Below are 25,652 nucleotides of genomic sequence, written 5' to 3'. Positions count from 1 at the left end.
TTGTGAATAATGCTCTTCCGTGATTCTTGTGTGTGGCCTCAGATAAGATCCCTTTTCTGTCTGCAGTTCTAGCTGAGACAATGAAGTGGCCTCGGACATCCCACTTTATAGAAGAGCAAAAATTCTTTATAAATGGAATCTTGTTGTTGTTGTATATAGCAATTCCCTGCTGTAAGTGTGCTCAATTGAGATAGCACCCTCATGGTTGAATGTCTCAATGCATTTACTGTTCATGCTCATAAATAATATTTATGGTTGCTCATACCCCACTCTACTGCCTGGCGCCTTTGCTCAGCGGGCAACTCAGACCTTCTGTGCATCCCCCAATCCCTCCGTGCCTTCATCAGTGACCGCGCCATTAGTCACTCTGCCCCTAACCTCTGGAACTCCCTGCCTCAATCCCTTTATCTAATCCCCCTCTTTTAAATCCCTCTTTAAGACGTGGCCTCTTCCACAGCGGGTTTGCTCACCTCCTCTTAACCCTTTCCCTCGCTCAGTGTCCAACCCCGCCATTGTGCTGCGCTCCAAGATGCTATCCTACATGAAGGGTGCTATATAAATGCAAGTTTTTGTTATCAGCTAGGGACTGAAGAGTCACTGTCACCTACCAACACAAGTTGACATTTAGGAGAAAAGGGTTACGAGAGGGGTTGATGATGACGGTCATCTGCTATACACATTTCTTTTATGCCTTTTATCTTTTATTTAAAAAGAAATTGCAAGATTCATGAACAATTATTAAACACACAGAAGTCTCCTCGAATTACTAATTCACTTATGTTATCTACAGAATGAGAAGTTGCAAAATGTATGCTTTCCTGAGTGTTTCCATTGATTACTGTGGGAGGATTGTTGCCATAGTTATTGTCCTCAGACCATGATTTGATGCTGCTTGGTGATTTATGAAATTGCACAGAAATTCTCTTGTATATTATATAGTGTTCAAATAAATTATTTTATCAGAGTGTAATGAAAATAATAATCTGACATTTGATATAGTGCCCTATAACATTGTCTCAATGTTTCAAAAGGCTTGATAGGATTTACTGCTACAACAACAAAATTACATTTGTATAGCGTCTTTCATGTTGGGAGGACGTGCCAAGGCGCTGGAGAGTCAGTGTTTCTGACCCGAGCTGGCAGTTGGGATTGGGGAGGGTGGAGGGCATGAGGGTTTGGTTTGGAATTCAGAGTGATGGAAAGCATAGTCGAAGAGGAGGGTCTTGAGATGGGTCTTGAAGGAGGCAAGGGAGGGAGCAAGGCAGAGAGACTGCGGGATGGATTTCCAGAGGGTGGGGGCAGAGTGGCAGAAGGCCCGCCCGCCAATGGTGGGGTGAGCGAGGCGGAGGGCGGGAAGCAGGCCGGAGCCCACTGAGCAGAGGGAACGGGCAGGATGGTAGGGGGTTAGGAGGTCGCAGAGGTAGGGGGGAGCGAGACCATGGAGGACTTTGAAGGTGAGGCCCAGGATCTTAAACTGTATCCTCTGTGTGATGGGAAGCCAGTGCAGTTGTGCGAGGATGGTGATGATAGGGTCACGGAGCCTGGTGCAGGAGAGGACACGGGCTGCAGAGTTCTGGATGGTCTGCAGCCTATGGAGGAAGGAGTTGGGGAGGCCGACTGCTAAGTGTAGTAACTGTATAGGCGATACCACAAACAATTCCTGCTTATTCATTAGTAAAAACCTGAATTTACAAATGCCTTTCTGTACATTTATTGTTTCCCTCTATTATGTAATTAATATGACTTTACCATGTTTACCCATGGAGGTGAAAGCTTGATTGGGAGCCCAGGTGCTTTCTGGTAAATTTCAGACATAAAATATAAAAACCTTTTGTTTTAAATAACGGAGAGCTGACAATACAAATTATTGGCTCCTTATGTCTCCAATCATGGTTCTAAATTATGCAATGGCAAGCTATCCAGTTTTAGCTGGTTAGACTCCAGTAGTACACCTGTGCACCCTTTAGGGTTTTGTGCATTACGTAAAACCATAATTTGGGATCCCAAAGATTTTGCCCTTGCCAACCTGCTCTGAAAGCTCTCTGGAATTAGTTAAGCAGGATGCATCTCTCTAGGGAGAGAGTGAACATTTCCATATCTCTGGAATTTCTATATTTAGGTGGGATGCATGGAGTTTGGATTGGACACTCTTAAGCATGGTTTTCCACATGTGTCGGACAGCCAACTGACCACAAAAATTATGTTTTTTACTGGGGCTACATTTTCAGTCAGTGCTTGTTAGTCAGTATGCTGCCATTGTCTCCTTGACTCTCATTGACCTCTAGTAGTTCACATTGCTCGCCTCCAGTTTTTATTTAAAAGCATACTTTACACATAGTATATTTCATTTTTAATTGTTTTTAGGAGCCAAAACATACCCTCAAAGCTATTAACTTTGGGTTAAGTCTGATACATTTCATACAATAGTGCGGAGGCAGAGGAGGTTTTCACAGACTTCTGTCTTCTGTCTTCATTATTAACCTTAATCAAAATTCCAAAATGTCTCCAGTGATAAAGATAACCACCTGCAGGGGCCTCCAATTAAAATCTAACTCTGTTACTACTTGCTCTGGTATTGACAGGATACTTCCTATTGTCTGTGTTCACGATGCTTTTGTACCAATTTACTGCTGTCTCACTGTTGGGTTGAGGATAAAGCTCTGGGTAACATCGTCAGGCATGAATAAACATTAGGTTTCACACTTTGGGTTCTCCTCATTATCGGACTGAGCTGCTGTCATTTTAACAAAAACGTTTTTCGGAAAAACGAATTGAGCTGCAGATTCCAGTTAGTTGCCCAATAATTGATTCAATAAAAGGATCACAGTCATCACAGAAACAGTATACTTATGTTTTTTACCTAATGCACAAACCCTAAAGGGTTAGCAGAAAGAACAGCAGTTGAGGCAATTAAAACTTCAGCAAATTGATTGTACAGTTGATGACACAGTTGTTCAAGGTCTGTAGGGAGAAGATAATTATTTATTACTACTTCTTAGCCTTGGAAATCGATTGTGTGAATCTGGCAGAACTGTACCAGTAAATTAAGGCTGGAATTGCTCAACTGGTAGGGTGCCTAGTGCCTTAGTTAGGAGATTATGGATTTGAATCCCAATGAGGTTGAATTGGCCTTTCATGCTCTCAAGGCCGGTAAAATGTGTACAACTAATTGGTGTGTGTGTGGGAGGGGAGAGAATGAGTCTGTATGTACCGCTGACCACATTGTCATGGGAAATTGCCAAATAATATTCCCTGATTCCCTGTCAAGGTCCGAGATACAAAGGTAGGCACTGCTCCCAACAACATGTCAATGTGCAAGGAGACCGACCACCTGGGCAACCTTCTTACTTCAATAGTCAATGTTAGATTGCAGGTGGTCCTTCCTACCTTTGTGTGCTTATCTGAAAGTTATCATGTCCATTTCAAAAAAGTTGTACAGAGTTATGACTGAGAGCAATTCCTACTATTTGTAATTTATTAATATATTTTGTTCACAAAATACACAGTCGATCCACTTTGCAATATACCCTGTGAAGCGCTTTGAGATGTCTCAACGGCATGATAAGGCGCTATATCAAATGCAAAGATTATTTTTTGTTGATGAGCAATTTTTTTTTATGAAATGGAGTAAGAAATCAGTTGGCGAAGTTGAATTAAAATAACTGTTTTGTTGCAGGTCTCTCGAAATGGTTTTATTATGTGACCATGCCTATGCCAGCGTCTACATTCACAATTGCTGTAGGATATTGGGTGGAAGCTAATTCCAGCTTTAGTTCCCAGGTTTTCAATCCATTACCCGCCTCATCAGCCTGTGAGAATGACAATTGCAGGTTAGTATCATGTTTCTAACTCTGGGCTCTGTAATGGAAGTGTTTGCTAGGCTTCTCTTTTCCACCACAACCGGTCTCCTCCGTCCACCTTCCCAGGCCTCACCTATCCTCTCCTCAAACTCCAACTGTGAGGAGACTTCCTCGAATCCAAAATCGAGGGGATACGTTCAGCCACCTCTGCCGCATCCACTGCCACCACTACATCATCTCTCTCTCATGACCTATACCCCACCCATCCACCCCTATACTCCTGCGACCCTATCTCTCCCTCCTCCCTCACCGTGATTGTCCACAAACTCAAACCCACCACCTGCTCCCTCGATCCCATTCCCACCTCTCTCCTCATCTCCCAGCTCCACTTTCTGGCCCCTCTCCTATCTGACGTCATCAACCTTACCTTGTCCACCGGTTCAGTTCCTACCCCCCTAAAAACAGCCGTCATCAGCCCCATCCTGAAAAAAAACCTTCCCTGGACCCATCCCTACTCTTCAGTTACGCCCCATCTCTAACCTCCCATTCCTCTCCAAGGTCCAGGAACAAGTCGTTGTGTCCCAGCTCCGCTTCATTCTCTCTCGCCATTCCCTCTTTGAACCCCTCCAATCCGGCTTCCGCGCTGGATTGAGCTTCCTCCTCGATCTCTCTGCTGCCTTCGACACTGTCGACCACTTCATCCTCATACACCACCTCTCCCCTTTAATCTTCGCGGACCTGCCCTTGCCTGATTTGAGTCCTATCTCTCTCACCCTCTCCACTTTGTTGCCTTTAACAGTTTCTCGCCCAGCCCCCAGGGCTCTGTCCTTGGCCCCCTCCTCTCTAATATCTACATGCTTCCCCTTGGTAACATCATCCGCAGACATGCGGGTTAACTTCCATATGTATGCGGATGACACCCAACTCTATCTTTCTGCCTCCACCCTCAACTCCAGGACCACTGCTTTCCTGACAGACTGCCTGTCGGACATCAAGTCCTGGATGAGTGCAAATGTCCTACAGTTGAATGTGAACAAGACTGAGGCTCTCCTGATTGGCTCGCGTCAGCGCCTCAGCACCTCAGGCTCTGGCAGCATCAACCTCCATGGTTGCACACCTCAACTCACCAAACCAGTCAGGAACCCAGGTGTCTTGTTCGACCCTCAACTGTCTCTTTTTCCCCACATCCAAGCCATGACCCGCTCTGCCTTCCCTCACCTCCGTACATCGCCCGACTCCGCCACTACCTCACCCCTCAGGACGCTGAAACTCTTGTTCATGCCTTCATCACCTCCAGGCTCGACTATGCAGACGTTCTGCTTGTCGGCCTTCCCAACTCCTCCCTCCACAGGGCTGCAGATAATCCAGAACTCTGCAGCCCATGTCCTCTCCCGCACCGAACTCCGTGATCCCATCTCCCCCATTCTCGCCCAACTCCATTGGCTCCTTATCCTTCAAAGGATCCAGTTCAAAATCCTGGTCCTCACCTACAAAGCCCTCAATGGCCTCTCCCCACCCCATCTCTGTGACCTCCTAACCCCCTACCAACCCGCCCGCTCCCTCCGCTCAGCCGGCTCCCGCCTGCTCCACATCCCCCGCCCCACCCGCCCTACCATTGGGAGGAGAGCCTTCAGCCATTCTGCCCCCAACCTCTGGAATTCCATCCCCCAATCACTCCGTCTCGCCCCCTCTTTAGCCTCCTTCAAGTCCCACCTCAAAACCCTCCTCTTTGACCATGCCATCGATCACCCTCCCCTTCCCCTCCCCTCCCTTTCCCCCCCAACCTCCGCTTGGGTCTGAAATGCTGTACACTGTCCAGTGCCTTGGGATGTCCTCCCGACGTGAAAGGCGCTATACAAATGTAATCTTGTTGTTGTTGTTGCTAAATATTTGCATAACAATGGGTCCCATTACGTATCAGTCTGATAATTTATGCTTGCAGTGTGCTAGAAGTCCTGTAGCTTAGTGGTTAGAGCACTCTCCTCGCATGTGAGAGGACAAGGGTTCAATTCCCAGCAGGGCGAAACGATGGGCAAGTTTTGTTACACCTCTGTTTACCTAACAGTAAGTAGGAACCCGTATGTTCGTCGATTGGCGAATTGCTTTTCCGGAGGTAATAATCCTTCCAAAAAATAATTAAAAAAATAAAAATAAATTTGGTCACTCAATCCACGACTGTTTGCAGGACACTGCTATGTGCAATTGGCAGCCGCGAGTCGCCCACAAAACATACAGTCAATTCACTTTATAGTATATCCTGTGAAGCGCTTTGTCCTGAAGACTTGATAAGGCCCTGTATCAAATGCAAGGATTATTATTATTATACTATTATAGTATATAGAAACTAGTTTAGAGGTCATTTAAAATCTTTTAAAATCTAAATGGATGAATCAATAGACAACTTAGTTTTTCTATTAATGCAGACTCACTGAAAAGAGATGTTAGGCATCTAAAACGAATCAGAGAAAGATTTAAATTAAAAATAAACTTGAGAAATAACCTCATGTCATCATAATGTACAAAATCTAATAAACAATTTTTCTCTTTCATTTGCAACTTATTTATCTTCTGCAGAAGTCACTGATCCAAGCTGGAATATGATTCCATATGTGATGGGCACTCTAGTATTTTACTCAAGGAGTCATTCTGCAAGAGACAGAGAAATTAAATCTAGAACGATACTTTCAAACACACCAAGGCAGCAGTTCAGGCTTGCGAGGGACAATTTTAAAACCAGCACCAGGAAGTATTTTTTATACTGGGAGACGCAAACCCCCTGAGTAAATTTGGTGAAAATCGGAATTTCTTTTGAAACAAAAAAAAGTTCAATACATCAAACCAGATACAAACAAAACATTATATTTTTAAAATTCACAGATTGAGGCACCAAAATTGATTGATTTTTTTGTGTTATTAACGTGAAGCTGTGTGATGCAAACACACTGTCCCAGAACCCACTCACCTGCCCGGGTGTCACATTGTAATGCTCATTTCACAAAACTGCCAATGCAGTGAGCGCACCATGACAGACAAAGTAAAATCCAAGTTTTATGAATGAAGATCAGGTGACAATCATGTTTTACCAATCGGCTTTCACTCAAAAAAGTTGATTTACCCTTGAAAATTGTTTAAAACATTTTTTTTTTACTCATCCTTACATAAACTCATTCAATCACAACTACATAATCTCATTAGATCTACATACTACTGAATGATTTGCCCTGAATGACAGTCACATCACATTACATTATATTCTGTGAAGCGCTTTGAGACGTCCTCCTGACGTGATGGGTGCTACATAAAATGTAAGGATTATTATTATTATCATTTATTATAATAAACTCTGAAATTAGAAACAAGCCAAGTATTTTGCTACCTGGAGAATCGATTAGTTTCCATATGATATGGGGATAATAAAGTGACCTGGACTGAAATTAATGCTCACTGGTAATTTGTGAATAACTTGACTGTGTTTGTTTGATTGTTGGACAGCGCATTGTTATTGTGGTACCACTCGACGATATAGAACCATAGAATATTACAGCACAGAATCAGGCTATTTGGCCCATTAGAGCTTGCACTGTTGTTTTTCTCCACATAAGCCACATGGAGTCCTGTAGCTCAGTGGTTAGAGCATTCGCTTTGCAAGCGAGAGACCTGAGTTCAATTCCAGGCAGGGCGAAACCTTGGGCAAGTTTCCTTACTCCACACGCCTAATATTAATCCCACCAAAAAAAAACAAAACCAATAATAAGTTGGTCATTTTCAATCTACGACTGTTTGTGGGACATTGCTGTGCGCAATTGGCTGCCGCGTTCGCCCACAAATATACAGTCAATTTTCACTTTACAGTGTTCTGTGAAGCGCTTTGGGACGTCCTCCCGACGTGAAAAGCGCTATATCAAATGCAAGGATTATTATTATTATGATCTAAGTCACTCACCTGCTTGCATCCCAAGCCCTGCAATATAGTTTTTTTCCCCATCCAATTGCATTAATCCACATTTTTAGCAATGGCTATTGATGTTGTTCCTGCAGGTCATTTATATTCTCTGCATGCTCCATTGTTTTTTTTTCTGTCTTTTAGTGTGTCCCAGCTAGTTTGTGGCCATACAGCTTATCCTTGCCGTTTCCAAAGCATTGTTGCTCAAGGCCAGGATATTATTCCTCATCGCGTGTTCACTCCACGCTGTCTGAAACTAAAGTGTGAAGAAGTTCTGTTTCCACTGGTGGCACGGTGCTTGTCAGCAGCTCATCGTGTTCTGGGCACACACCCGTTCTCCAGGCTTGATGTGCTGATCGTCCCTGCCAGCTTTTCTAGTCTGGGAATGGCAAGGTAAGTGTTTTGCCGTCGTCAAAATTGACTGATCGCAGTGGTCTGGCATCAACTGTGCAATGTAGCAAATCTTTCAATTGATGTACGTATAAGTGTATTTGTTCTCTTGATTTTGCTTGACTTGCTGACAAAGGCTTGCAATATTCAGTCATATAAAATCACATATAAACTCTAGATGAAATAAATAAAATGATATGTGTAACTAATATAGCAGCAGTAGCTTATATGTCGAAAGTCTCAGGAAAAAAGTCATTTTGATGTGTTATGAATGTCATTGGTAAAAGAGCTATTTGTAGTGTTCAATGTATTTCTGTGTTGCAATCTCTGCAATATAAAATTTATTTGCATTTCAGAACAGTTTCCTGTTTTGAATAAGAACAATTTTGCAGCATACTGTATTTGTTGAATGCTCTCATTTTAAAATGGTTTTGCAGCTCTCGCCGATTGCTTCATTTTTTTGGAATTATTTTGAAATAAGCCAGTAAGCTGTTAGGAAAGAAATTCTGCAGATTTTCTCTTTGATCTATTTTTACCAAACTTTGGATCAGTCCCTGTGCCTGAAGACATTCTGCAGAGGTTGGCACTGAGATATAATTACAGTAATACTGGGAATAAGCCCTCTCTGATTCCTGAAACAATTGTGAATTGGACAACCTGCTCTGCATCTGTGAATACTCAGAGTACAGTACTTCAGAATATTACTGGTAATAGAAATCTAATTGATATTAGCATTTATAAATTATTCACTTACCCGATGCCTACATACATTTATTATTTATAATGGTCCTATTAAGGCTTACAATATTGAATTGGAGAATACATTTGATTATTAATGGAAATTGGTCACAGAAAATAGAAATTGTTGAAAGCAAGCCAGCATTGTGAATTGTAGAATAATTGTAACTTACATCAACTCTTAGGGCTGTAATACCCATATGCCATATGCTCTGTGCCCAGAATGTATTTTAAGTAATGATCAGTGGTGATTAAGTTGCATTTCCATATTTGGCAGTGCAAAAGAAACCGACAGTGAAGTGTTGTTACAGTCTGTTGGTTGTGTAGCATTGTACCTATGGTAACAATGCTGATTGCTTGTATTGTCATCGGGAATTGCAGATTTTCATGTGTCTCTGAAGGACAAAGACAGCGTGAACCTGCTATTCTCAGTTCCTTGGTGCAGGCAGAGGTATTTACTACTGCAGCATTCAGTTGGAATTTATGATTCTGTTTAAACCCCTGCTTTTTTTTATATACTTTGCAGTTTTAAGAAATTGCTGCTCAGGCTCAAAACAGTATGGCAGAATTCTACACTGCTGCTGACCTGCACATGTTGGAACATCTTTTCAGGATATCTTTGATTCAGGCCCGGGAACACCAGCGCAGGTCCTATAAAACACCATAAAACAAACGCTCAGGACCGTGTCCTGACTGCAGGGCTACAGGAGCTCACCACCTCCTACCTCTCAGGGCCCATCACACACACCACTCACACGGGCACAGCTAGAAACACACATACAATCACAGAGAGATGCACGTTCTCAGAGACTCCCACACTCATATGCACAGACACACAGACACACGTAACAAGAAAGACACACAGACACACTCACACAGACACTCACAAACACATAGAGACACTCACAAACACATACAGAGGAGAGAGACACACTCATTTAGAGACACTCACAAACACACACATAGAGAGACACACAGACAATCACAACAGCGGGGCAAGTGGAGCGAAGCCCATTTTCCTCTCATGCCGCACTGTGCATGTGTGTCCGGAGCTGCCCCACCAATAGTTTTGTTGGATAAACAGCCGACAGAGACCCGGGGCCAGTAACTTCATTGTTTAGCAGTTTATAGCAGAGGCACTGTTTATAGCGGATTCTGCGAAAAATTGCAGCCGCACTTCTCTATTGGCCAAGGTCATTACATATCAGGTTTCCCAGGTTAGATATTAGGGGGTTAGATGCAGAAGACTCCCCCTACTCCGCTCAAACAATTTACCTTCATTTCAACCCAAAAGAGCACCCATTCATGCACCAGTATGACATTTTCTATTCCTACATCAGTACTGTGTGAGGTTGGAAATTACTCCTGAAGTATTGTCAGTTTTGTCCTGTAACTGATTAATAACAACAACTTGCAATTATATAGCGCTCATCATGTAGGATAACATCTCAGAGCGCTTTACAATGATGGAGTCAGAAGCCGAGCAGGAGAGATAAAGAAAGGGGGAGGTGGCAGTAGGTGTTCTCAAAGAGGTAGGTTTTAAGGTGGGACGTAAAGACAGAAAATGATAAGATTGTGTGATAGAGGGAGGGCATTCCAGAGGTTAAGGGCATAGAAAATGAAAACTTGGCCATCGATGGTGGCATGGAGCAGGCAGGGAGTTAGCTAAGTGGAAGGAGCAAGCAGAGGAGTGGGGCAGGAGAAGATCAGAGAGATGGGGAGGTACGTGCCAATGGATTCATAGGTGAGGGTAATGACTTGAAATCTATCCATTGGGAGACAAAGAGTAAGTGAGGTCTAGAGAAGAACTTGATTGATACTTTCACATTTGTTCCATTGTAAAACCAGTTTCCCTTCCCTAGAGAAGCTCATCAAGAAATTGTAAAAGGGATTTGAGACCAACAAACATTTGCATTAATATAGTGCCCTTTATGTGGGGCAGTGTCTTTGAGATGTGTACATAAAAACAAGACCTTTATTGTAATTTGTCAGGTGAGGTTACATGAGTGCATTTTAAGGTATTGTATCACAGTTCGCCAATCTTTTCATTATAAGGAATTATTTTTGCCTTTGTTATCCTTACTTTGGGAATGTGTACAATTGATCTAAACCTCCAGTAGCTTGTGAAAATCCTTTGGTAAAGGAGCTATTTGACCTGTAGTGGTTGCTGTTGTACTCCCTGAGGAAAATTAATGCTGAGGCTTTTTGATCTCTCCAAACTACCTGGATGTTTGGAGAAGGATAGTAGCAGATGGACACCCAAAATAAGCCAGTGGCAAGAAGAGCAATATTATTGGTGAACATGCCCCATACAGAAAGAACATGTCTTATTTTGTTAGTTGCTGTAATGTCAGAGCTAGTTGGAGTCTATTACAATAGCAATCAGCAGATGGTAACTTGCCTTCAGCCTGCAGATTCTGATAAGCCTGGGACAAAGTCTGTTCCAACTTGCTGTCACCTGTCGCTTAAGTGAGAGACGCAGAGACTGAGAGAGGGAGTTCTAGAGGAAGGGTTGGTTATTGATGGTAGTTGGAGTGGGTGGGGAATGCAAGGCATGAGTGAGTTTGGGGCAAGCAGGAGAATGAGGCTGGAGAAGATTAGAGAGGTAGGGAGGTGTGAGGGTGTGAAGAGATTTGTAGGTGAGAGTGAGAAACTTGAAGTTGATTCACTTTTCAGTGCTTGTCAAATAGACGATGGGTCTGTGTTGCTGGTCCCTTTACTAGAGGCATCAACAATGTTTGAGATTTTGATTTTGCATAGAAATATTTAAATATTTTTGTGAAATTATTATGCTTTTTTTCTAGAATAATTGTGCAATTCTCATAAACAATATGAATTTGTTGCCTTACAGAATTAAACATAACTTTTCAGGTTATTTAAATCAGCATCTGCTCCCAAAATATAGACATATGGTTGACAGGAAATATGAATGATTCATCTGTTTCCAAGGTTTTTTTGCAGAAATGTAAATCACTTTATATGTGGCAAACATTTAAAATCAAAATGCATTTTTATAGGTCTTCATGTAATTCCTTCCTTCAAAAATGTGTGGCTGCAGCAAGTGGAACAATTGCAAATTTGTTACAAAAATTACAAATAATTTATTTTCTATTTGCTACTAACTTCATTCAAATTCTATTAAGCGCTCCAACCTTTGTGAGAGGTACTATATAAATGCAAGTTGTTGTTAAATTCTATTAATGACCATCTTGACTGCTGGTCTTAAGTAATAATGCTGAGACATTTTCCCTATGTGAAAGGCTCTATATAAGTCCAAGTTGATGTTGTTGTATAAGACCATTTTGTCTTTAAGATTCAATGTCACAAAAACTTTGTAAAATTCTTAAATTTGTTCTTAATTTGAAAGCTGCTTACTTTTTAAGAAACAACAACAACAACAATAACAACAACAAGATTCCATTTATAAAGCACCTTTCACGTCAGGAGGACGTCCCAAGGCGCTGGACAGTTGGGTCATGACCCGAGCAGGGGGAAATGGTCAGGGTGAGGGAGGGAGGGAGCGAGGAGGGGGGAAATGGTCAGGGTGAGGGGAGGGAAGGGAGGGAGCAAGGAGGGGGGGGAAATGGTCAGGGTGAGGGGAGGGAAGGGAGGGAGCGAGGAGGGGGAAGAGAGTCGAGAGGGGAGCTGAAGGCTCGGTCAAAGAGAAAGGTTTTGAGACCGGCCTTGAAGGAGGAAAGGGAGGAAGCGGCGAAGGCACTGGGGGATAGAGTTCCAGAGCCTGGGGGCTGAGAGGCTGAAGGCCCGACCACCGATGGTAAGGCGGTTGGGGCGGGGGACGTGGAGCAGACCGGAGCCAGAGGAACGGAGGGTACGGGCAGGTAGGTAGGGGGATAGTAGGTCGGAGAGGTAGGAGGGAGCAAGGCCGTGAATGGCCTTGTAGGTGAGGATGAGGATCTTGAATTCGATCCTCTGGGGGATGGGGAGCCAGTGGAGGCGAGCGAGGGTGGGAGTGATGTGGTCCCGAAGCCTGGTGCGGGACAGTACACAAGCTGCAGAGTTCTGAATGACCTGCAGCTTGTGGAGGGAGGTGGCGGGAAGGCCGGCGAGGAGAGAGTTCCGATAGTCCAGCCTTGAGGTGACAAAGGCGTGAACCAGGGTTTCAGCAGCGTGAGGGGTGAGGTAGTGCCGTAGTCTGGCGATGTTCCGGAGGTGATGGAAGGCGGTGCCAGTTGTGGTGCGGATGTGAGGGAGAAAGGACAGCTCAGGGTCGAACAAAACGCCGAGGTTCCTGACTGGCTTTGAGAGGTGGAGAGTGCAGCCTTGGATGCTGATGGTGTCAGCGCCTGAGGTGCGGAGGCGCTGACGTGAGCCAATCAGGAGGGCCTCGGTTTTTCGCACGTTGAGCTGAAGAAAGTTGTCTCTCGTCCAGGACTCGATGTCGGACAGGCAGGCTGTCAGGACATCGGTGGTCGTGGAGTTGAGAGTAGAGGAGGAAAGGTAGAGTTGGGTGTCATCCGCATACATGTGGAAGTTAACTCCATGTCTGCGGATGATGTCACCAAGGGGGAGCATATAGAGGGTGAAGAGGAGGGGACCAAGGACAGAGCCCTGAGGGACACCACATGAGACAGTGCGGGGGATGGAGGAGAAGCCATTCGTCGAGACAAAGTGAAGACGGTGAGAAAGGTACGACTTAAACCATTCAAGGACAGTGCCTTGAAGGTTGAGGTGGGAGGACAAGCGGTGGAGTAGGATAGCGTGGTCGACCGTATCGAATGCTGCCGATAGGTCGAGGAGGACGAGGAGACAGAGGGAGCCCTGGTCACAGATGGTCAGGATATCATTGGTGACCTTGACCAGGGCAGTTTCTGTGCTATGGGCAGCACGGAAACCTGACTGAAGGGGTTCGAAAAGAGAATGGGTGGAAAGGAAAGAGCGCAGTTGGGAGGCGACAACTCTTTCCAAGACCTTGGAGAGAAAGGGGAGGTTGGAGATGGGCCGAAAATCATCTTCCCAATGGAAACTGAAGATAAAAATGTTCCACAATTCTGTGAAAACTCAAACTTTAAGAAAAAAATAGTTTTAGATGGAATTTCAGTCTCATATTTTAAACCCTTGCACCATAGTGAAAATATTGTCCATTTGATGTGTTTTTGGAAAAAATAAATAGCATCTATTTGAGTACAGTGACTGTAATTTTGAGGTGTACAGGTATGATAACAACTTGCATTTATATAGCATCATCTATGTAAAGTCACAAAGTGCTGAACTGTGCAGGGTCAAACACCTAACGGGATGCATCCCAACTACACATGGAAATCCAGAGACAGATTGCTGGAATGGAATGCACACTCTCTCCCTGGAGGGACGCATCCTGCTTACCTAATTCTGGAAAGTATTAGGCGCAGGTTGGCAAGAGCCAAGGCTTGGGGAGTGTGCGTCAGAGGACTGCTGGAGTCTAACCAGCTAAAACTGCATAGCTTGCCATTAATATTGCTGTCTGGCAAGCTTTCCCGCTGCTTGTCCAGCTAGGACCACCCTACCCGTTAGAGCTTTGGCTTGCAGGGTTAACAGGGAGCTGAGTGGGCTGACTCGCTGTCCTCAGTGACTGGTCTGCCCTTCCAGGTCCTTCCAATGAGCCAGGCTGGCTGTGCTGTTATCAGCATTGCCCTGGAATACTGCGGACCCGCCTGGGTCAGGAACTAGATTACCGAGACCGCCACTGAGGGCTGGCTCGATTCTGACATTCTGTTGTCAAGCAGGTCATTTTGGAACCAGTTCAACTCCAAGGAGACCCCGTTTCCCCACCTCACCCCCAGGAGAATAGTATAAAAATGAGAACATAAAGCTTCCTTCCTCTGTGCCTATTTGTAGCTTGATTGCGTTTTTCTACATTGTATATGTAAAAAAAACATTTCCTAACATTGCTTGCAAAGCTCATACGTATGATGCCTTTCAGTAAAATACTGGTTAAAGCGATACAGCTCCTAGGGAGCAGCTCTTCATTTTTAACAGACATTACTATTGGTCTAATCAGAAGTGCCAACCAACTGCAAGAAGCTTAACAGTTTTCCAATAGGCAAATTGCACCCGTTTTACCATTTGCAGTAAACCTTTCTGCAAGCAGGAAGGTTCAGTTACAAGACGCTGTGAGGTAAGTGGCAGTTCAAGGGTTGGTCCGTGCCGCTGTGAGTAGGTTGTTGCGAGAGACAATTAAAGCAATTAGAAAGCTGTCAGATGTGAAGTTGAGTGACCTCTATATGATGGTGGCTGTGTAATAGCTCGTGATGAGGCTGAATGTGAAAGCTATTAGCATTCTGAATTCTGGTATGAATTTATTAGATGGGTCAATATTTATAGTAACACGCAGCAGATGGCACAAACAGAATTGTGAATGGAAATCATCTCAGCTAGAAACTGTAGAAAGAAATTCAAAGGGATCTTCAAAAGCTCTGAAAGAAGGAACCTATACTTTCACAGCTGAACTCTTGGACCCTGTTATAATTTTCTCCTATTTTTGGTCATGTTACATAGTGATGTTTTGGCCTTGTAAGAATTTTGCTAATTCTTCTGCAGTGTGTAGCACATAAATTTGCCCATTATTAAAATAAATTGCCTTTTGGCACCTGTTCAAGATTGAGTTAATCCATAATTTTCACAACAGCTGCTCTGCAAAAAAAGGTTGTTTTTTCCATGGTTTGCTGTTTGGAAAATGAGGAACATTTGATGTCATGTCTTTAGTGATGATATAATATTAGTCAAGTAGGATGGTGATTGGCACTATAAAACAGCTATTTTGATGATTCCAATTAAAACTCAGCAGGGTGGCCTCCTTCATTGCTGCACTTAACCACTGCTTCATTAAACATCTGCTGTTTTCTTTGAAAAGTTCATGAAAAAACAAAACGTAATGGGAGTGGTTTTGGAGTTGAGGGGTGGTTGTGGGACATGAGGTTGCAGGAAGGGGAGAGCAGGGTTCAGAGATAAATTGTTTATGTGTGGGTGGTCGTAGACTTAATATCAGCTGGAACATCAGTGAGTTGGATTGTAAAATGCCAAATAGATTTCAGAACTTCAAGTTACAGTATTAAAAGAATAGTGGCTCAACAAAGATCACTTAATACTTCAAATATGTTATCGGACTTCAAATATTCCCAGTCTCACTTGGCTGTTCTCTAATATTATAATAATACTGTATAATAATCCTTGCATTTGATGTAGTGCCTTATCCCGTCATCAAGATTTCTCACAGCAAAAAATATTTAAATTATAAAAATATTAAAAAAAAGAAAATATATTTCTGTCTGATGCACGTATGTGCATTGGGAGATCAAAACGTTATGAAATACTTAATAGAATACACTAGAAGCTCTGGCTGGCCAGACCAATGGGGAAAAATCTGGTCTGGGGTGCTGGAATTTCCAGCTAAGTGTAATTACACTGCCAGCATTTACTGGCATGGTAACTGTTTAAATCCCACAAGTAGAAGATGTATTTTCTGCTCACAGGATTCAAACCGAGTCAAAGTCGATATCCCTGCCTGGCCAGTGAAGGCCAGCAAGAATGGTGAGGTGGGGGTGTTTACTGTAATTTACTATAATGGGTTTGACGGCACATGCCAATGACTGGCCAATAGATGGCGATCTACTTATCCGTTGCTCAGTTTGATGCGCTCAATATCAGCATAAGTGGCTGTTCGTAATCTTGTAGAATCAATGTTGCACCGTTAAGTCTTATCTGTTGTAGTTTGTTAATAATACAAATCAGCCAGATGTAATCTAGAGTGGATTGAAATCGGCAAAGGATATCAATCAATGCATTTCAATTATCCGTTCAACTTTGAACTCAGTGTAGGCTGACAGTCCATTAAAGAGTTTGGGGTGGGGGATAGGTGCTGCAGTCGTCACAGGTGCCGTTCTTCGGATTAGATGTTAAACTTAGGTACCTGTTCAAGTTTATGTTAAAGATCCCATGACACTATTTGAAAATCGAAGGGAATTTCTCCTGTGTCCTGTCCAACAATCCTGAGATAAACTTGGTCATTCGATTCATGGCTGTTTGTGGGAATCTGCTGTGTCCAAAGTGGCTGTCCTGTTTCCTTATAAATGCAGTCACTACCGTTCACAAGCAAAGTCCTGTGAAGTGTTTTGAGACATCTCGATCACGTGATAAGGTGCTATATCAAATGCAAGGATTATTTTCGGGTATTTAAATGGAATGTGCACTTTATCCCTGGAGGGCTGCTTCCTGTTTACCCATTTCTGGAGAGTATTAAGCATAGCCAAGACTTGGGGGATTCCAAAGTTAGCTGGAGTCCAACCAGCTAAACTTACATAGCTTGTCTTTTGACAGCCTTGTACGGCAAGCTTGCCCTTTGCTTGTCCAACTAGGACCACCCTACCCTTCAGTGTTTTGGCTTGCAGGGTTAACAGGAGCTGAGTGGAAAGAATCCCTATCCCCAGTGACAGGTCTGCCCCTCCAAACCCTGTTGATTCAACACCTTGGGATGTCCAACTGACGTGGAAGCCACTATACAAACATAATTTGTTGTTGTTGTTGATGAGCAACATCATGACAAGTGCTCTGGTGTGCTGTGGACCCGCTTGCCCAGGAACCAGACTACCAAAAATGCGGCAGGGTTGGTTTGATTCTGATATTCTGTTGCTAAACATATCACCTTGGAGCCAGTACAGCTGCGAAGCAGACCTCCCTTACTTTTCCCCTCCTCCACTGCAGGACAGTTGAAGGTGTAGGAAGATCCTTAACCTACAAGTCAAAATCCTAAAGGTCATGAGTTTCCAGCTGGAGTAACAGTTTGAAACTTAACCAGTGTAAACTAGCTTTGTCCTGGAAAGATGAATGATCGACCTTTGCTAGAAGCAATGTATGCAGTCAATTAATGGTGGAACATTTGTAAAACATAAGAAACCTGACTATTTCTACTATTTTTCAAATCTTTGCATACTGCTCTCAACAGCCATGAGGACCACAAATGTGTGTGTCTATATGCATATATAATATGCAGGGGATGGGGATAGGGTTTATGGAGAAATACAAAAAGGAGCGCTTGCCATAATATATCTTTCATTGGCTGATCACAGATTCTTAAACAGTATTGATAGTGATCAAAGAGACATTCATGTTCTAGATAACTGGGAGATAAAAAGCACATTGGAGGCAGGAGCAGGGAACCTTAAAAGAAAGCAGTGTGTTACGATTGCTTTGTTTTGACCCTGCATCAAACCATCTCAACAGCTTGTTAATTCCATAATTTTATTGTGTCTGTGCCGTTGTATACAGAAAAACACACCAAAGAAACACAGCAACAGCAGGAAAAAAGTTGTGTTATGCAAGACAAATCTGGACATGATCTTAATCATTGTTTAGTATGACCTCCAGTGTGTTAAAGATTATTAAATTGGATCAACATCAATCCATCCAGAGACTTGAGTAGTCTCTGTGTCACATTTTGTGCTATGAAAAAAGCATTTCATTTCAAAGTATTTCCTTCTTCCTTGTTGATTGACATAGTCTATGCAGCTCGATTAGAACAGTGCTTAGTGAATGCTGATGGGAGTCACCTAAGCTGAGGGAAACCGGTACATTAATAATAATAATAATAATCCTTGCATTTGATATAGCGCTTTTCACGTCTGGAGGACGTCCCAAAGCGCTTCACAGAACACACTGTAAAGTGAATTGACTGTATATTTGTGGGCGAACGCGGCAGCCAATTGCGCACAGCAATGTCCCACAAACAGTCGTAGATTGAAAATGACCAATTTATTATTGTTTTTGGTTTTTTGAGCGATTATTATTAGGCTCTGTGTGGAGTAAGGAAACTTGCCCAAGGTTTCGCCCTCTGCCGGGAATTGAACTCAGGTCTCTCACTTGCAAAGCGAGTGCTCTAACCACTGAGCTACAGGACTCCACATTGTTACAATTGCGCAGTTCATTATTTTTTCTGCAAATGTGGTGGTTTTATTTCATGCTATATTTTTATTTCTGCTTTGCGTGCTCCAGTAATAAATAAGTTTGTGATTATACTCTTATTTCCTGATGCTAGAGTCAGTAAGTTTTAAATCTATATTGTGTATAAAGCCTATAATTCACAAACAAGGGCCTTCTATTTGCAGGGCTGTTTGCTTCTCTGTGAGAGATCTATTATTCTCATCACACTTGAAGAGTTTTGTGAACAGTTACAAAAAACGTCTTTGTTCCTAAATGGTACTTCCAGTCAGCAATGACTATAACGGTTTTTACTTGTGGATAACTGGTAAATGTATTATTTGGTTCATTAGGAAAAAGTAAGCCATTTTCTATTGTATTGGCCTGTTAACTTTTCTTTTCTTGTATACTTTTCTTAAACTTTAATAAGTCAGTGATGGAATTTCTTGTTAATCATTTCACATATTAAGTGAATAGGATATAGTAAAACATGGATATGTATTAATAACAATAAAGGAATCTCCCTTTCATACCTTGGAGCTGAAGTGGCTTCAAGGTGACGTGGTTGGCAACAGAAGGTCGGAATTAAATTAGCCATCTTTGGTGGTCTTGGTAGTCCAGTTCCTGAGTTGGTCTACAGTACCACTGGGTACTGTTGATCGTAGTTCAACTATCCTGGCTCATCGCATATCTCAGACACCTCCAAAAAATCATTCATGACACCTCAATTACCTTGCCAATTTGTTTTTATAATAATTGAAGCTCTCGGATTCCTATACTCTATTTTTGAATCTAATTGATAGTCTGAATGAAGCTTCATTCCCTTCAAACTTGGGTAATTGTGGAGCACTGTTATAGGAATTTCCAATTTTCTCTTTTCTTTCGTCCTACCCAAAGGTGCTATGTCTGCAAAGTGTCACATTAATGTCTCACTCAACTGGCCGTTCTTGAGTGATCCTAGATAGGGAGTGTTGGCAGACAATTCAACTCTGGAGGGTTTCACAATTGAACCTGATACTCCGCATATCTGATATCCACATGTGTGTCTTCTCCAGCAATAGTCAGTTGGTACTTAGTGATCAGGAACATGACGCTGGGTTGATTAGTGTTTCCCCCCTTCCTATCCCGGGGGCATTGTGGACAATTTTAGCACCTTACTTGCATCATGGCTTGGAACTAACTCAACAACGGCTGCAGTGGAAACTGGAATCTTCCTGATATCTGTTCTTAGTACCACACTAAGCAATATGTTTATGAACACAAGAAGTCTAACAATAAGAGTCTGCAAACATTTTTAGTTAATCTCATTGTTATGCGCAAATCTCTAAAATAGCCAGTTTAGGATATTTTGATGATAAACAGAAGGAAATTGCCTCAAGTATGCATTCTAGAATTGACTGATGAGTGGGCATTCTCACAACATCTGGTGATAATTAATCTGTTAGTTCCCACAGAGCAAGAATAATTTGGTATTTATGAGTCATAATTTCTCAAACCTAGAGGGAGTTGGGAACAATTAATGCTGTACCTTAAATTGCATCGGTTTTGGGGCTCACTTTCATTCATTCTTGGCTTGCAAACATTGACTTGCGTTATTTTGTCAGTTTTTTTTTTAAGCTGTGGTTCCATTGAAGCATTTCTCCAAATTAGGATCCTGTACTATTAAAAGCAAATTGAATTTACCAAGCCTTTAAGCACTTCAGCAAGCGATTTGAAGCTTAGCTTTGAAACCTTCACATTGAATATATATAGCTAATTATCCTCATTCTAGTACCTTTCCAGATAACATTGAATATTTATAACTTTCATGTTGAAGTGAGAAAATAAAACCATTAATTCAACACTTGCAATCCTTAGTGCCGTACCTGAGGCTGCAACTCTGTGCTGAATCTAGGCCTTTTTTTTACACAACATTAACAAAATTGAGGCCATTGCTGTTCGGCTCTTATCAGCACCACTCACCTCAGGTATCAATATCCCTGGCTTCTCATTCCAAATCATGGAGCCAATGGGAAATGTGAGCTTCTTGTTGAACTCTCTTTTCATCTAGCTGTGACCAAGTCTGTTTTCCTGCATCTCTACAACAACACTGGCCATGCGATTACCTCACCCCAACACAGCCAAAACTCTTGTTGGATTTGGCAGTCCAGGCACCACTCAGCTAGCCTCATCAGCTCCACTATCCACAAGCTCCAGATCACTAGAGCTCTGCAGTCCACATCCTTTTCCGCATGAGGCGCTCCTTCGCTAACCCTAACCATATGCTTTAGCAGATTGACTTTAAGATCCTTATCTTTACCTTCAACTGCCTCCATGGCCTTGCTCCCCTCTAGTCCCTGGTTACTCTCTCCGATCCGCCAGTTCTGAAGCACTTCAAGCTCTCCGAGATGCTGCCCCGCTTGAAGGGAACTATATAAATGCAAGATGTTGTTGTTGCTTCATGCCTGCACCCCGCTTCCCCCCACCATTGACAGATGAGCTTTCAGCCTTTAAAATATTCTGTGAAGCATTTTGCGACATCTCAAAGATGTGATAAGGCACTATATCAAATGCAAACATTATTATTGTTATTCCCCTCTGCTTTCAAACCCCTTTTAAATGCGTATCTCTTTGACTCTTCAACTGCTTTCCCCCTACCCAATACAGGCTCCCACCCAGTCTTTGCTAAGCGCTTTGAGATGTTCTCCTTGCATGAAAGTCACCAAGTTCAAACTTTTGTTTTTTACCTGTGTGCTTCCAACCTTGAACCTGCTACTTTCTTATAACTCACCTAAGGCTGCTATGACTACTGACTGGACGTCTCTATTGTTGTCCTGAAAAGTCTTGCCTCATATGTTCTTTCACCCCCTTTCCTTTCAGTGATCTCAAATAAATAAAAAAAATGCATTATATAGAAGCTGACTCTAAATATATTGTGATGATGAAATGAAAAGAGGAAATGACTTTTAGTGAATTTTTGTGGTATATTGAAAGTTCTATTCCTTTTCCATTTAATGACATTCTATTCAAGGTCAGATATGTATGTGTGCTTTTTGTGTGTGGATGCTCCAAATGACACATTTTCTTTTATTGCACTTTGAGACAATCAAGAGGATTTTTTTCTTGCTCTGAAACTAGAAAAATGTTACAAAGGCGCGAGGTCTAGAAAGATTCAAGAATGAGTTATCATTCACTTATATGATACAACATGATTACTGATGCTCCATGTTATGTTTAAAGTGGCTTTTAAGGGTTAAAATGTAAGCATTACTGTAGAAGGCATTTCTGTAGCTGCTTAACTGAGAGATAACAATAGATTTTATTTTTGCCTTTTAAAAAATGCACCATTTTGGTTGTACAATATTACGTTTCCATCATTCATGGAAGAAATCCTTGTGTTCTTCTATTTTGAAAGTGAAAGAGGCAGAAAGGGACATTCTTGGAGAATGTACAGAAGCTTTGTAATACCTTCTACACTGTCCTACCCTTGCCCGCCTTTCCTGTGATTATCCAAGCGTTTTCTGTTGGGAAATTGTTACCTTCTCTTCCATTTGGTTGACATGATTACTCAGCTCAATTGATTTGTTTAAAACAAAGTTGTAACTTTTCAGTGCTTTTTTTTACTCAGAACACATTTTTACTCTTTTAAGAGTAATAATGATCCTAACATGTCTTTCATGTCTGGCAGATGTGCCAAAGCGCTTCATAGGAATTACTGTAAATTACTGTGACTGTGTTGTGTGAGTGAATGGAGCATCCAATTGAGCATAGAAATGTCACACAAACAGCCATGAAGTGAATGAACCAATTTTATTTGCGGGTTAGTTGGCCAGGACACAAGGAGAAACTCCCTGTGCTATAGGATCTTTAATATCCACCTGAACAGGCAGACTGGACCTCAGTTTAATGTCTCATCCAAAGGATGGCACTTCCAACACCCTTAGCTCTGCAATGGAATGTCATCTTAGACTATCTGAGTTCCAAGTCTGGATGTAAAGCTTGAACCAAGAACCTACTGACTCAGAGATGAGAATGCTACCAATTGAGCCAGGCTGACATAACTTGCTTTTTCAGTTGCAAAATTACAGATAAAGGACTAAGGCCAATAAGTTGAAATAGTGGGAGAGGGGATGAGGTAAGATCAGGAGCAGAGGTTAGGTGATGCCAAACTTGTGTTTTAAAAGGCAGTCTAGGAGGCAGGAAAGACTGAGTTAGGTGAGGAGTTTTACAGTTGGAGGTCCTGGTAGTTGGAGTAGGAGACAGCATGTTGAATCGTGAATCATTATTTCGACACATTGAGGATGCAGCACTAGTTAAATACAAACTGTTTGAACAAAGTGGCATTTAGGTCTCTTTTAGTTGTTTCTTTTTAGTCAATGATTTCTTTCACTGCTATGAGTAATTGCAGTTGCATAATCGGTGACACATGGAAATGTATATTAAACTGGTTAAAGTGCTACCTCAAAAAAAACCTACAGGAAACATCAAAATAACAGATGTGGTGTAGAAATCCAGACTTTGTGTGTTATGGGCAATTAGGCAGATGTGACCGAGCTACCTACTGTTTAAAGCGTTTACAAACGCATCAAGCAGGCTTAATTTTTTTAATATATCTTTGCTTTCTATTTTTGGTCAAATTCCTTCTGTTACTGTTTCCAACTGAAGTGTGACTGAATGGAAACTTGAGGGATGTTCATAGTGAATCTGTCATTTCTCCTTCCCAGTGTGTTAGTTATTGTTTATTTTTTGGATATATATGTAAAGTGGTCAAAAGGTTATTTGCAGTTTTCAACATTTTAAATGCACACAGTAGAATATAATAGCTTTCATTCAGAAATTATCCATCATTTCAAGAGTATACATAAATCATTATTCTTACCTTCTTCTGAAATGTTCTTATCTAAAATTCATTTTAGTTTCCGACTACTGTATTATTTTGTGCTGTAATTTTCCATTGTGAAAAGTAAACTCTTTAACATTTCTGAAACTGAAAAGGTGGCAAATTCAAGACTGAGGTGGATAGATTTTTGTTACGTAAGGGTATCGAGGGATATGGGACAAAGGTGGGTAAAATGAAGTTGAGGCACAGATCAGCCATGATCTAATAGAATGGTGGAACAAGCTCGAGGGGCTGAATGGCCTACTCCTGTTCCTATGTTCCTATGCAAGTGTTGGTCGGTGGCTGGGGTTCCAGAAGTGAGGGAATTGGAGAAACACATGTTAGCTACTTCCCTTGTTTGAATAGTTTGGAATTTTTCGAACAAAAATGTAACTGTGTGTGCACAGGCATACATGTGCAAACAAGAGAGACCTTACAATCTCAATCTTCCCTTATTAAAGTATCCAAAGTAAAGAACTGAGTGGAGTGAGAGTCATGTGATGCAAACCTGGGTCCTACCTTTATAAAGCACCATTTTAAAATTTTGAGAGGGAGATTAAAGCATGTTTATTCTTATTGAAGAAAACTCATTGAATCTAAGTCTTTAACCTATCTCCTTAAATCAAATACTCAAAAGATTGATGAAATTTATAAATTACAGAAAATTTGTATATTAGCAGATTCCAATACTAGTATTTTTTAAAAAAAATCCTTATACATAATAGGAAAGGCCTCAATGGATTAGTGAGTAAAAGTACCACTTGATCTAAAATACATAGAAAGTTGTAAAATCAAATCTCACTCCTTGCCAGGTTAGCTGATCTCAGGCAGGGCAGATGCTGTTAAGGGAATTGAAAGTGAGGAGACAGAAACTTTTGGCCTCAGTGCCTCTCAGCCAGAGAGGCTTCTTGCTCCTCATTGCTGTCTGTTGATTTAGTTGAGAACAGGATCAGGCTTGGTTGCAATAACTTCCGCAGTCAAACACGTCCAGTTGTGCACATAAAAAATGGTCATGGGCATATCATAGCCAAGAAATATGTTTTGCTTTTTAAGACTGAGGCTCTCCTGATTGGCTCCTGTCAGCACCTCCACACCTCAGGCGCTGACAGCATCACCATCCATGGTTGCACACTCCACCTCACTGAGCCAGTCCAGAACCTTGGCGTTTTGTTTGACCCTCATCTATCCTTTCTACCCCACATCCGTGCCATGACACGTTCTGCCTTCCCCCACCTCCGCCACATCGCTCATCTCCAACACTGTCTCAAACCACAGGCTGCCGAAACCCTCATACATGCTTTCATTACATCAAGAACACTCAGCAGGTCAGGCAGCATCTATGGAGAAAGGAAAGTGAGGTAGGGCAGGGAAGACAAAGGAGAAAATGGGATAGAAGACAGGGGATATTGGGTTATTATTAACATTATTTTAGCGAATTTATATTTACTTTGAAATGCGAGTATCAACCAGCATTTAGCATGATAAAAGTGTGGATTGACAACCAGTGTCTGTGTTCTGAAACATTTGTGATTTGATCAGATAATTACTGAAGTGCCTGAGACACAGTGGTTCAGTATTATAATCCTTGCATTTGATATAGCGCTTTTCACGTCTTCTCAACGTCTCAAAGCGCTTCACAGAATGTGCTGTAAAGTGAATTGACTGTATATTTGTGGGCGAAACGCAGCAGCCAATTGCACACAGCAGTGACCCACAAACTGTCGTGGATTGAAAATGACCAATTTATTATTGTTTTGTTTTTTGGAGGAATTATTATTAGGTGGGTGGAGTAAGGAAACTTGCCCAAGGTTTCGCCCTGCCTGGAACTGAACCCAGGTGTCTCGCTTGCAAGGCGAGTGCTCTAATCACTGAGCTACAGGACTCCACAGTCCTGTGTAATGGTCACGGGAGAGGGGGAATGGGGAAAGTGAGCTGTTATGGTCTGAAAAGACCACGATCATCTTGGTCCCAGACACACCTTTTCTCTTTCTGGTCTGCCTATTTTGTTGCAATC

General features: G+C 42.2%; 1 protein-coding gene across 2 annotated transcripts in view; it reads left to right on the top strand.

Annotated features, from left to right (window-relative positions):
* Window positions 1–25,652, top strand: part of aopep (aminopeptidase O (putative)) — a 198,632-nt gene that overhangs the window by 19,405 nt on the left and 153,575 nt on the right. For both annotated transcript variants that reach the window (XM_007899975.2, XM_007899978.2), the window contains exons 3-4: window positions 3,677–3,830; window positions 7,888–8,136. In XM_007899975.2, coding sequence (XP_007898166.2) covers window positions 3,677–3,830; window positions 7,888–8,136 — 403 coding nt within the window. The remainder of the gene's footprint in view (window positions 1–3,676; window positions 3,831–7,887; window positions 8,137–25,652) is intronic.

This window comes from Callorhinchus milii, unplaced genomic scaffold (genome assembly GCF_018977255.1).
Source record: "Callorhinchus milii isolate IMCB2004 unplaced genomic scaffold, IMCB_Cmil_1.0 Scaffold1, whole genome shotgun sequence".
Taxonomy (NCBI): domain Eukaryota; kingdom Metazoa; phylum Chordata; class Chondrichthyes; order Chimaeriformes; family Callorhinchidae; genus Callorhinchus; species Callorhinchus milii.
This window is presented reverse-complemented; position numbering and strand designations above follow the sequence as displayed.